General features: G+C 30.3%; 1 protein-coding gene and 1 pseudogene across 1 annotated transcript; both read left to right on the forward strand.

Annotated features, from left to right (window-relative positions):
- Positions 1 to 352: 352 nt before the first annotated feature.
- Positions 353 to 1,621, forward strand: LOC136208011 (uncharacterized; annotated as a pseudogene).
- A 6,054-nt stretch (positions 1,622 to 7,675) lies between these two features.
- Positions 7,676 to 9,328, forward strand: LOC136208531 (late embryogenesis abundant protein D-7-like). The gene is made up of 3 exons (XM_065999479.1): positions 7,676 to 7,775; positions 8,100 to 8,213; positions 9,063 to 9,328. Exons 1-3 carry the CDS (start codon positions 7,722 to 7,724, stop codon positions 9,162 to 9,164), a joined length of 270 nt encoding a protein of 89 aa, XP_065855551.1. The 5' UTR covers positions 7,676 to 7,721; the 3' UTR covers positions 9,165 to 9,328.
- Positions 9,329 to 13,544: the final 4,216 nt, after the last annotated feature.

Consider the following 13,544-nt stretch of genomic DNA (forward strand, 5'->3'; position numbering starts at 1 on the left):
CACCATCTACATAATCAAGACAAGAACAAATCTCTATATGTGTTGTCACAATCACTTTTATGACATAGACCATCTACATAATGAAGACAAGAATAAATCTCTGTATAATTTTCATCCATTGGACTAGTCTCAATGTATCCATACCTTCTATTATATCACATATCTCTATATGTGTTGTCACAATCATCATTACTACATACACCATCTACATAACCACTATTTAAATGGAAAACTTATCTCATTTCAATACATCTATATCTACACCTTCAACTTTTTTTATATCTCATTTCAATACATCTAAATTCTTCTAAGTATGAATATCAATTAACTTGATTCTTCTGATGATTCATCGATGGATAATCTTAGCCTCATGGTTACACGAGGTGTATGTCAAATAATGCAAAATCATAACAGGCTACTAGAGCTCTGTATGGATAGTGCAAGTAGTCAACCAACTCTTGGAGGATCCGTACCTAGCCATAGAGTGATCTATCATAATCGTGAAGTTGGAGATCGCCAACTTCATATGGATTATTTTAATGAGGAGCCAGTATTCAATGAAGAATATTTTCGTCCCCGATTTCGAATGTCTCGTAGCCTTTTCCTTCGTATCATTAATGTAGTGAAGGATCATGATGGTTACTTCCAACAACGACGTGATGCTACTGGCTGACTTGGATTATCGACGATGCAAAAAGCAACTGCTGTTTTCCGAATCCTGAAATATGGTGTACCGGCTGATGCGACAGATGAATATATCCAAATAGGCGAGTCTACCGCAATTGAAAGTGTGAAGCGATTCTGTCGTGCTATTGTAGAGATTTTCTCGGATCAGTATTTAAAAGAACCAAATGCCAATGACATGGCAAGGCTACTCCATATCGGTGAACAACGTGGTTTTCCAGGAATGTTGGGGAGCTTGGATTGTATGCACTAGAAATGGAAAAACTGCCTAACAGCTTGGGCCAGACAATTTGCAGTGCGTTCTGGAAAACCAACTATAATTCTAGAAGCAGTAGCTGATTACGATCTATGGATCTGCCATGCGTACTTTGGTATTCTAGGAAAGAACAATGATATCAACGTATTAGGTTTGTCTCATTTGTTTTCAAATCTGGCTAATGGTATAGCCCCTCCTGCTAATTATGTTATTGAAAGCAAAGAATATAACATGGGTTATTATTTGGCTGATGGAATATATCCGAAATGGTCCACACTTATTCAAACAATTCGTGAGCCTCGAGATAAAAAGAAAATGTATTTTGCTATGAAGCAGGAAGCCTGTAGAAAAGATGTTGAGCGTGCATTTGGAGTGTTACAAAGCCGATTTGCCATTGTTGCAGGGCCGATACGCTATTGGCGTAAACAAGTCCTCCATGATATTATGAAAACATGTATTATTCTGCATAATATGATTATTGAAAATGAACGTGATTTGAGTGCACCGGTCATGGATTCAGTTGTTGCTCCAACACCAATAGTTGAAAATGTGCATGATGAGGAGGCCTATTTTCGTAACTTCCTTCAACGACATAAGAAAATGGAGGACAAAACTGCACATTTTGAACTTCGAAATGCTTTGGCGGAGCATTTATGGAAGTTTCGTGGCAATTCAATATAATTACTTCTGTGTTTTTTCATTATGTTGTAATGTTTATTGTTTTTGAAATGTTTTACTTTTTTTTAATGTACTTTCCTTTAGTGTTTTTATTGTTTTAGTTTTTTTAATGTAATTTCTCTTTACTGTTATTGCAATGTTTTAATTTTTTTAATGTATTTCTTTGTTCGTGTTAAATCTTATATTTTTTCAAATTTTATGAATTATATTTCAAATTAATAATTAATTGAATTATTAATTATTGACTTTAATAATTATCATTTAATTATAAAACATGATAAAAATTAACAAATGGATATATTTTGATTAATAATATAAAGAATATAAATGTCATGTTTATTAAAAAAATTGTTATATGAAAAATGAATATAATAATAATAATAAAAGTTTTAGAGAGTGGGTAAAATAGAGTAGATGGTTGGAGAACTTTTACTGTAGCAACTCTATATTTAAAGATAGAGTAGAGAAAAATGAAAATAGAGTAGGCTAAATAGAGAACACGGTTGGAAATGGCCTTATATCATACCTATTAAGAATTTCCGATGATTTCATTAAAAGTTATGATATACTGTGATTCTAAGATTTAGGTTGTTACTATGTCTTTACTAGAATAATCTAATAGAACTAATTACATTGGATAGAATATAAGAATAATTTATGGCCGAATCAAAATTGGATGCATTAGGAGATAGGATTACTTTTAGTGGTGGAAATAATTTTATGGCTTTTCTTTTCTATTCCTTTTGCCTCGATTTGGGGTTCTATAATCATGGTATCTAGATTTTACAAAGCTCGCATTGATGCTTTCTTAAATGACTTGCAAACCTGTGTTCCATAAATCTTTGACATGTATACCTGATTGACAAATGTTTTTGATACATTTAGTAGAAGAATTGTTATTTTTTGTCTGGCCCAATTGATAATGAAATATATCTTCCAGGATAGTATTGATAAGAGCAACAACCCTCCAAACACTACACTTCACCAATTTTTAATAACTCTTTCCACAAAATAACTCCAACAAAAAAAATCATCTTTAGTGGTTAGTCACAATTACGGGTTCCACACATCATATAATATTTAATTTTCTTTATTTTTAATCAATTAATCTATTTTATAATAATAATAATAATCATTAATAAATTAATATTAATGAAATAAACATTTATCAATATTTAATATTAATCGAATAAATATTTATAATTTATTTAATTGGATTTAAAAATTAATAGGTAAATATAATTCATGTTTTACGAATTTTAACCGATTTCAGTAATTAACAAAAATGCATTATATTGTAGAAACATACATATGAAAAAAACGAACAAGGTAAATGCATTAAGTTAAACGGAATACATGATTGAAAGAGTAAATTTTCCGATGTTCAAGTAGTAAGGTCGGTCATTCCGAAACATTTCCAAATGTGTTCAACTAGATCCAATTTTAGTTGACCGTGTATGCTTCTATTGCGGATTTGTAAATCCCTTACGAGATAAGCAGCAAAATTCGGAACAGGCCCATATTGAATGTCATCAGGAATTATGGGCTGAGAAAATTTCTCAGTTGGAAAGTTTTTGAGTAAGTGTGCTTCTCATTTTCAACAATCATATTATGTAATATTACACAAGCATCTATAATGTCGTGGAGTTTTTTTATGCCAAGTACGTGCTGGTCCATGTACTATCGCAAATCGGGCTTGAAGTATTCTGAATGCTCGTTCAATATCTTTCCATGCGATCTCATACATTTGTTTGTAACATATTCGTCGAGGATCATTAGCATGTGGAAAGTTTTTCACAAAAGCAGGCAGCTCATTCGGGATAGATACCATCAGTTAGATAATAGCCCATATTATATGTCTTGTTGTTAACAGTAAATTGAACTATCAGTGCTGTTCCTTTTAAATTATCTTGGAACAAATTAGATATGCTCAAAACATTAAGGTCATTATTGGACCCAATAACACTGAAATATGCGTGCCAAATCCAAAGATCTACTGAAGCGACTGCTTCAAGCATGATTATTGGATATCCATAATCTCCCCGGGTATATTGTCTCTTCCATGCAACTGGACAATTCTTCTATGCCCAATGCATGCAGGCAAGACTGCCAAGCATCCCAGAGAACCCACGGTGTTCCTCGTGCATCTGAATTAAACGTTGTACATCGGTAGCATTAGGCCTCCTCATATACACAAACCCATACACCTTGATAATAGCACGATAAAAAAATTCCACACATTTTAAACGTTGTGCACTCAGTAATTTTTATGTATTCATCAAAAGCATCAGCCGGAGACCCATACGCGAGTATGCGCATAGCTGCTGTACATTTTTGGAGTGGAGACAAACCACTTCTTTTTGCCGCATCGACCCTTTGTTGAAAATATGTTGTATGATTTCCAAGGTCTTTCACTATACGTTGGAACAAATTTCGACTCATTCGGAACCGTCTGCGAAAAACTTTAAATGAATAAATAGGTTCATGAGCAAAGTAGTCATTATTTCTCAAATTGACCCAATTTATCAACATTAGGGGTAAAATTGCTTTGGCCTTCCAACATTAGGGATACAATTGCACCATTTTAGACGTTAGGGGTAAAATTGTTCTTGATCCAAAACGTTATGGGTATTTTTACACCTTAACCTTTCTTTTTATATCAAAAACCCATAAGGCAAAACGACGTTGTTTTGGACTAATTTTTTTTTTATTCGGGATGGGGGGTGGGGGGGGGGGGGGGGGGGGGAGGCCGCCTTTGACCCCTCCTATATCCGCCCTGCCATATGACAATCAATATCTATATATTTGACGCCACTAGAGATGGCAACAGATGTGATATTCGCATGTAATTCCATACTCGTACTCTTACCCTTTTATATTTTTAACTACATATCTCGTTTTATTACTTTAACGGATAAATAATCCTAATCTCATTCATGTCCCGTATAATTTAAAAGCACCCTTTAACACTCTTACCTATTTTAACATATAAATTAAATAATAAAAAATAAATGATAAATTTAACAGAACATCGTTATGTTCCATAAATTTAACAAAACCATTCATAATTTTTACAAGTAAAAAAAGTAAAATACTTAAATTCTAAACTACAAAATATACAATTAATAAATATAAATTTTCAAATGTTTAATTTTGAAATCTTTCATTTCGTCCATTCAGTTTTTAGTATGTATTTATTAACCTTCAAGAGGTTTTCAGAAAATTTAGCACATACATAACGAGTAACGAGTAGTTTGAGAGGTATTTACATTCTCGTCTTATACCCATTATGGGTATTTTTTTAAATATCATTTCCTTTTTTTTTTTATGAAAATGTCTACATCTTCATTAGATACGAAAAGAACAAGTACAACAAGAAACGAAAAAGGTAAAAAACCTTACAAAATCCACAATGAGACGAAAATGACTACAAATAGCAATAAAATCCATAAAAGGTAGAAAACATACAGAAAAACAATAACACATATACTTCATTGAAATCCTAATCCGCAGAAAAGCAACTGCAATCGAATCTTCATCATTTAGACCCTTCCGAACATTTGGATCTGAGTCCTTTTTTTTGTTGCAACCACGCAGATATATTGATCTACGTATAAAATAAATCGTTTCCGCTCTTGCTAAATCCAAAAAAGGTATAAATAGCAGAATAATAGAGATACAATTCAAACGGATAATGAGATCTAACAAAATATATAAACACAGACTTAAAAAAAAATACAGTAAAAAACAATACAGTAAACCTAACCCGATGAGAGGAGGAAGAAGGAACTTCCTTCTTCCTCCTTAAAATAGATCCACAAAAGAGAAGACTTGAAGACTCGCATAAAATAGTAAGAAAAAAAGAGAAGGAAGGAGACAGTTTTTGTTTGAGAGAGGACTTTCCACTATATCATTTCTACTTTAAACCCTTTTATACCAAGTTCAAATAATCTTAGTACGATTAAGTAAGTATTAGATACCCGTTAAACTCATACTCGTTATCATTTTTAAGCATCATCCGAGTAAATTACACCAATAGTACTTGAATTTTATCCTAATTCACACTTTGATATCTAGATTACATTTTGTCCCAAAAATATACATGAACTAACGATGACCGGACAATTTAGTATATTTTACCGGTCAATGCGGGTTTGATGAGTAAATTACACTAATGGTACTTAAACTTTACCCTAATTCACACTTTGGTACCTAAATTTCATTTTGTCCAAAAAATACACTTCAAGTAAAGATGAATCGATAATTTAGTATATTTGACCAGTCAACGTGAGTTTGACCATTTTAAATTAGAAATTTAGATTCATCATACACTCAATTAACATATGCAATACTATCATTTAGCTCTACATATATATTAAAGGGTAGTATTATAATTTTATATTAATTGAGTGTATTTTAGGGGTAGTATTATAATTTTATATTAATTGAGTGTATTGTAGGGGTAGTATTATAATTTTATATTAATGGAGTGTATTGTAGGTCCTAATTTTAATTCAAAATGGTCAAACTCTCGTTGATTGGTCACTAACCGATCAGATATACTAAATTATCCGGTCACCTTCACTTGAGTTACATTTTTAGGACAAAAAAATCCAGGTACCAAAGTGGAAATTAGGAAAAGTTCAGGTACTATTGATGTAATTTACTCAGACAAACTTGCATTGACCGGTCATTTACCGGTAAAATTTACTAAATTGTCCGTTCATCATTACTTCAGGTACTTTTTTAAGACAAAATGTAATCTAAGTACTAAAATATAAAATAGGTAAAGTTGAGGTACTATTAGTGTAATTTATCCAGCATCACCAACTATCAAGTCATAGAACTTTAAACCTATGGAATCTAAAAAGATACATCTTAAATTTTTTTGGAAGACGTATGTTAAATTTCTATCGTACTCTTAATATTATTTTTTTTTTGAACCAAAGCAGAAACTCATATTACTCATTAGAAATATTATCCTTCATTATTACATTCATTAAGATTTTATCCGACACAAAATTTTATCAGATCAAAATTCACTACCGTAATTAGGGGTGAGCAGAATTGAATCAAAAACCTAAAGACTGGAAAAATCGGACTAAAAAAACCAAACTAAATCGGACCGAATTATATTTTGGTTTGGTTCGATCTTAATTTTTAAACTAGTTTGATTTTCGGTTCGGTCTAAAACTTAAAGAAATAAATAATCAAAAACTTAAAGAGATAAATAATTTAATGAAAAAAAAGGCTTAATACATCATTTGCCCCCTGAATTTGTTCAAAAAGTTTGATTGGCTATGTAAACTTTCAAAGTGTCCCAATAGCCCCCCTCAACTTGTAAAAAATGTTTAGTTAGCCATTGAACTTGCGTAAAATGTAATCAATTGATCACTCGGTTGTAAAAAATGAAATTAAATGCAGAAGATATATTCCACGCATCTTAGAATGTTATTACATAATTCAAAAATAGATTAAAAAGGAAGTTATTACTTGTTCAACTATAAAACTTATCTTCGCTAATATTAAAGCCGTATACCCCTGATATTGGTCGTTTTACTTTTTTAAGACGCGTGCAATACATCTTCCGCATTTAATTACTTTTTTTTGCAACCGAGTGATCAATTGATTATATTTTGTGCAAATTCAGGGGGCTAACTGAACATTTTATGCAAGTTGAAAAGGCTATCTGGATACTTTGAAAGTTCAGGGAGCCAATCGAACTTTTTGGACAAGTTCAGAAAGCAAATGATGTATTATATTAAAAAAAGAAATCATTTTATCAGGATGTTTTTTTCCTTTTATTTATTCTCCAAAGCTATCCGAAAAATAGCAAGGTTGAATGGTTCTTTCTAATGTAATTTTAACTAAAGCTATCCGAAAAATTAGGAGTCTTACCCCTAAAATTAACCTAATCAAACCCCCTAATTAATTTCCTATTCATAAGCTAAAAAATAATAAACTCCTAAAAATCCTCAAATACTATTAATAATTGAATTTATTGTTCCTATAAATACATACTTCCACCAAATCCAATAGCAACAACTTTCACAATTCAACATTTTCACATACTTTCAAATACTTTCACCGACTTTCACCCGAAATGGCAAACATGCAACAAAGCTTCGAAGCTGGCCAAACCAAGGGCAGTGTCCAAGTAAGAAACATTAACTTAATTAATTATAGAATTACGGGTCAATTTTGCCCCTGAAGTTGGTAGACGGGTTGGGTTTAGCCGAAATCAAAGTTTCAGTATCAACTCAGTCCGAAGTTGGCAATTTTGACAAATTAGTCCAATGCTTAAAAATTTGTCGAATTTGGGGTAATTTGTCAAATATTGCCAATTTCAGGACTGAATTGATATCTAAATTCCGATTTAGGCTAAACTGGACTTGTCTGGTAACTCTGAAGGCCAAATTGACACTTAGTTCGTTAATTATATACGTAGATTTGTGTATTTTTATTGATTGATTTGGGACAGGAAAAGGCAAGTCAATTTACTGAAAATGTTCAAGATAAGGCAGCATCAGCCAGGGACACGACTGCTGATAATGCCCAACATGTTAAGGAGGACCCTAGCGGCTTCTTGCAGCAGGTTATTATAATTGTATTATGTGATATATATTTATATAGATTTTAAATAATTATATATGATATAAATACATTCAAAATGATAATGTGTAAAATGGGTTGTGTAAAGTAGACATGTTCATAGGTTGGGATGATCTGGGCTCGAACACCGGCTCAACGGACTTTGCTAAAAACTGCTTAGCCCATGTCATGTCTAACATGTTGTTATTTTGTAGCGGGCTAGACTCGGACTTAAAAATCAAATCACAAACCCACCTGAAATATATATATAGGGAAAAGTATAAAAATAGATTGTGTAATTTGTCCGATTTGCAAACGCAATCTCATAGCTTAAAAACTTACAAACAGTGGTCTCATGTTTGTGATGTTTGCATTAAAGGATTCATGAGTCAATTTTTTATTTAAATAATACTTGTGATTTATTTAATTTGCAAATTTAGACCTTATATATAGATTAATTTGTAAAATCGAACTTTTTAAATATTCTAAATTGCTCTCTTTCGAAGTAAATAGTCACTGCAATAATTTTTTATATAATATTTAAGTTTTATAAACTGCACAAATCACAGAGTTTATTTTTATAATTTTCTCTGGTTTTTTATAATTACAAATAAATATTTAATATATAAGTATATAAATTTAATAATTAATATTAATATGATGGGCTTTATCTGATCAGCCTGAGTCTAAAGTCATTTTTCTTTGTCCAAGCCCGACCCATTGGAAAAGGGTCTGGACATGTTGAGCCCGTAGCTTGACCCGTGAACTAGTCTATGTGTAAGGTGAATTTTTTTTTTTTAAATTTTATTGTCGTATCAGAAATTAACAGTCTTAATATTAATCGATGATGTAGACCGGTGAACAAGTGAAGAGCATGGCTCAAGGAGCAGTGGATGGTGTGAAAAATACCCTTGGTATGAATGAAGCAAGCAACAATGAAGCAAGCAAGAAATGATTAATCTCTTAATCAGTCCCTAATGGATGAGCTACTTACCAATTTTGTTTCTTCTTTTTATTTTTATTTCAATTTCATCCTTTAATGTAACAAATATTGTTTTTGTTTTCTTCTTTTATTTTTTAATTCATGTATTATTTTCTTTCATAAAGCTTATGATGTAATGAAGCTGAAAATTTCAAGAATCCATAGCCCATTTTATTTTTCATCATTCTTCAATAGTTTATATATATATAATTTCACTTCTTATAAAAAAAAATAACATTTTTGGAGAAATGTAAATTTGGTTCTAATTTATAAAATAATATAAATTTAATCTTAACGTTTTCAAGTAAGATCAATTTTAACATTACGTCACTGAAAATTTGAAAAAACCGGTCTAACTGTTATTTAATTATAGGGTAAATTACACCCATGGCCACTGAACTTTATCCATTTTCACATTATGGCCACTGAACTTCATTTCTTCCCGGTATGGCCACTGAACTTTACACTTTTTAACACCGGTGGTCACTTAACATCTCAAAACGACTGTTGACAGCTAAAAATAAAAAATTCAAAGCGTTAATGATATTCTAAGGAACTTTAATTCTTGAATTTTTTTGTTTTGAGGTCATTTGGGTGTTGTTTGGTTAGGAGAGAGAAAGCTCCAAAAAATGTTATTTTCTAAAATAAAAAATATGCTTTCATGGTAAATATCGTTCTGAACAAATTTAATTCTTGAATATTTTCATTTTGAGGTCGTTAACGATTGTTAACGGTCATTTTGAGAAGTTAGTTAAAATTGAGTGACCACCGGTGTTAAAAAAGTGTAAAGTTCAGTGGCCATAATATGAAAATGGGTAAAGTTCAGTGGCCATGGGTGTAATTTACCCTTTAATTATAACATCAGACTTTTCTAACAAATTTGTCGATAAAGTGAAACAATTTCATATATTTTTTTGTTAGTTATTTGTAATTATATTAGTAACATAATATATTCATAAAATTTTTTTTTGTTAGTTATTTATAATTATATTAGTAACATAATACAGTAGACTTTTATGATATTATCATAAACATTTTAGATACTTTAAAAAAATGTGATTAACATATATATAGTAGACTTAGTATTTAACAGGTTTTTCTATTGTGTTAGTAACGTACTATATATTGTAGACATAATTAATGTTCAGAAGGTTCTATGCGACAGTTAAATAACAGTCAAACCATTATTTTCCAAGTTTCGGTAACATATGGATAAAATTAATCTTGTTTGGAAACATTATAGTTAAATTTGAACTATTTCGTATGTTACGGCGAAATCTAAACTTCTCCGAAAAAGTTAGTGTCAAATCTATATACATATAACGATAGAGATCTTAACATTTTTGGAGAAGTGTAGATTTGTCATAACATATAAAATTGTACAAATTCAATCCTAACGTTTTCAAACAAGATCAATTTTAACACTACATTACCGATAATTTGAAAATGCTACTAGTTTGAGTGTTATAACTGTCACATCAGAACTTTCAAACAAATTTGTTGATAAATTTCATACATTTTTTCTTTGGCACTTATAACTTGTAATTGTCCAACCACAAAAGATGTTACATGATTGGAGAGTTGAAAGCAATGTTGTCACATCCGAACTGGACCTGCCATTCCGACCAGGAACCAGCTAGGTCTAGATCATGCTGAATTTATTAATCTTCAAAAATCCACAAGAATCCAAACCAACCCAGAATTCAATAGTCCAACCGAGACCCGAGTTGAACACGATTTTTTTACTTTTAAAAAAAATTAAAAAATAAAAGATAAAGATAAAATAAAACCTTTATTTTTTAAAACTTTGAATCTTAAATCTCATTATTCAATTCCAAATTGAACAGTTTTTATTTATGTAATGTTTAAAGTTTAATGGTCAATAGCGTAAAACTGCATAAAATTTAGTGGCCATGAATATAATTTGCCTCACTTTACTGATATTTAATAAGGTAAATAATTATTTTTAGTTAATAAATCAAATATATATTTAAAAGGTCATTAAATTTCTTTTAATTAACTATTTAATCCATCTTTAAAAAAAATCGAGGTGTGCGTTTTAACACTTTAAATATTGTAAAATTTATTGTGACAAAATGACAGTTTTAATCTTCGGAATGTTAGCAAATGTAACACTATTATTTTGCTATTTCTGCAGATTATTCAGACTAGGGGTGAGTAAAACCGAATTGAAAACCAAAGACCAAAGAAATCGAATCGAAAAAATCAAATTGTATTTGGTTCTAATTTTTCGATAATTTCGATTGCCATTTCAGTCCGATTATAAAACAAAAAAATCAAATTGTATTTGGTTCTAATTTTTCGACAATTTCGATTTCCATTTCGGTCCGATTTTAAACCAAAAAAATCGAACCAATTTATTCTAAACCTAGAAGAACCTCACTGATTATGTCATTCCCTTCCTCGATTCTTCTACTATCTCCCATCATTTTGCTTCAGATTTCTTTCCTCTATCTCTTCGCCAGTTCAACTCGTCTCCGCCTCTCTTACCGACACCCCTTATATGCCGTAAAGTTTCATTCTTTCCCATCATTTTGCTTCGGATTTCTTTCCTCTATCTGTTCGCCAGTTTGTCTCGTCTCCGCCTCTCTTATCATCGCACCTTTTCTACCGTAAAGTTTCATTCTTTTCATTTGTACATCTTCATGCCACTGATTGTTCCACCGATTTCCATCGACTATACAAGGTTAGTCGAATTTTCTTTGCAATTTTTATCCTTTTTTAATTCAATTTTGTGCCTTTTTGAATCTGACTGGACCATGCTCACCACTTTAAGTTGTCATTTTCATTAAAAAAAAATGAATTTTATCTTTGACCATTATTTTAAAGGTAAATAATTTATTAGTTTCTACATTAGTACCTAATACAATATTTAATTCTCGTATTTTCAATAATACATTACAAGATTTTTAACTTTTGTTTTATCCATTTAAATTACTAATTTACCCAATACTTATTAAGGATAAATTACATATTTCGTATCTGAAATTTCAAATGTTTATACTTTGATACTTAAAATTTATTTTTTACTTAAAAATTAGTATTTTAAATATTAAAAATATACTTTTATAGGTGTCCGCTATGGTTACTTTGTTTTTTACCGCTATGATTAATTTTATGATCCATCATCCAATGGTGAAAAACACACCAAGTAACGGTACTTTGTAAAAAACAAAGTAATCATTATATTTTTATTTTTTATATACTAAAATATTTGAATTATATTTCGTATTAAAATTAGATAGAAAAGATGAGAGGAAACAGAAAACATGTCAAAAACAATTTTGTTTATTTTTGAAAAAAAAATTAAAAATATAAAAGTATACTTTTAATATTTAAAATAATAACTTTTAAATATAAAAATAAATTTCAAGTATCAAAATTTAAAATGCTAAAGTTTAGATATAAAAAATGCAACAAGTAGAGAAAAAATCATTCAAGGGGATTAAACTATTTAATAGAACAAAAATTAAACTATTTAATAGAACAAAAATTAGAATCTTGTAATACGAGAACTAAATAGTGTGCTATACTGTTTGATGATGTGTTATACTGTTTAAGTAATCATCAAGGACTAATAAATTATTCCTCTCATTTTAAAATGAGAAGAGGTTCAATTTTGTCTATAATTTTATGCAAACGTGCATATTTACCTTTAACATGTTGAATGTAACAATTTATTCCTAATGTTTCGAAACAAGATTAATTTTATCTCTTAGCAAAAAAAAAATAAATAAATAAACGAGCTGATTCGAATGTTATCTCGCGAGTTTTCAAGTTGAGCTTCGCTCTTGATCTTTTATTTATCTACATTAAGTCCCTAATCTTTTTTTTTATCACATTAAGCCCTCGATTGCCAAATTAGTTAGTTGTGAATATTTAATTCAGTTAAAAAGACGTTATTCATTTCATCAGTGTTAAAAACTGCTTTCAAGCTGAAAAATGCAAATTCGGGACGCACGTTAAATGAATAACACTATGTTAACCGAGTTTTATGTTCAAAGCCGACTTTTTTGCTCTTCAGAGGCTTAATATGACTAAAAATAAAAGATCACGGGCTTAATGTATCCAAACAAAAGATCAATGGCTTAATAAATCAAAAAATTAAAATTCAAGGGCTTCAAGATGCTTTTCGCCTAGTATATATAGAACTGTCTATTGATCAACCTTTGAGGTAAGCAAGGTTAGCCAAGTCATCAGGGTAAATTCAAAATATCTAATATTTTCAAAATGCAACATTCATTTTGACAATTCAATTCAATTCACTTCGGATCATCTCATAATAGCTACCGCTTCAACACAACTTCAATAGGATCTGAAAATGAAGGCTAT

Source organism: Euphorbia lathyris, chromosome 10, assembly GCF_963576675.1.
Source record: "Euphorbia lathyris chromosome 10, ddEupLath1.1, whole genome shotgun sequence".
NCBI lineage: Eukaryota > Viridiplantae > Streptophyta > Magnoliopsida > Malpighiales > Euphorbiaceae > Euphorbia > Euphorbia lathyris.

Excerpts from the sequence above, each read along its gene's own strand:
- LOC136208531 (XM_065999479.1), top strand. The coding sequence starts at position 7,722 with ATGGCAAACATGCAACAAAGCTTCGAAGCTGGCCAAACCAAGGGCAGT. Across the intron at positions 7,776-8,099 it reads AAACCAAGGGCAGTGTCCAA|GAAAAGGCAAGTCAATTTAC; the intron begins GTAAGAAACATT and ends GATTTGGGACAG. Across the intron at positions 8,214-9,062 it reads CTAGCGGCTTCTTGCAGCAG|ACCGGTGAACAAGTGAAGAG; the intron begins GTTATTATAATT and ends TCGATGATGTAG.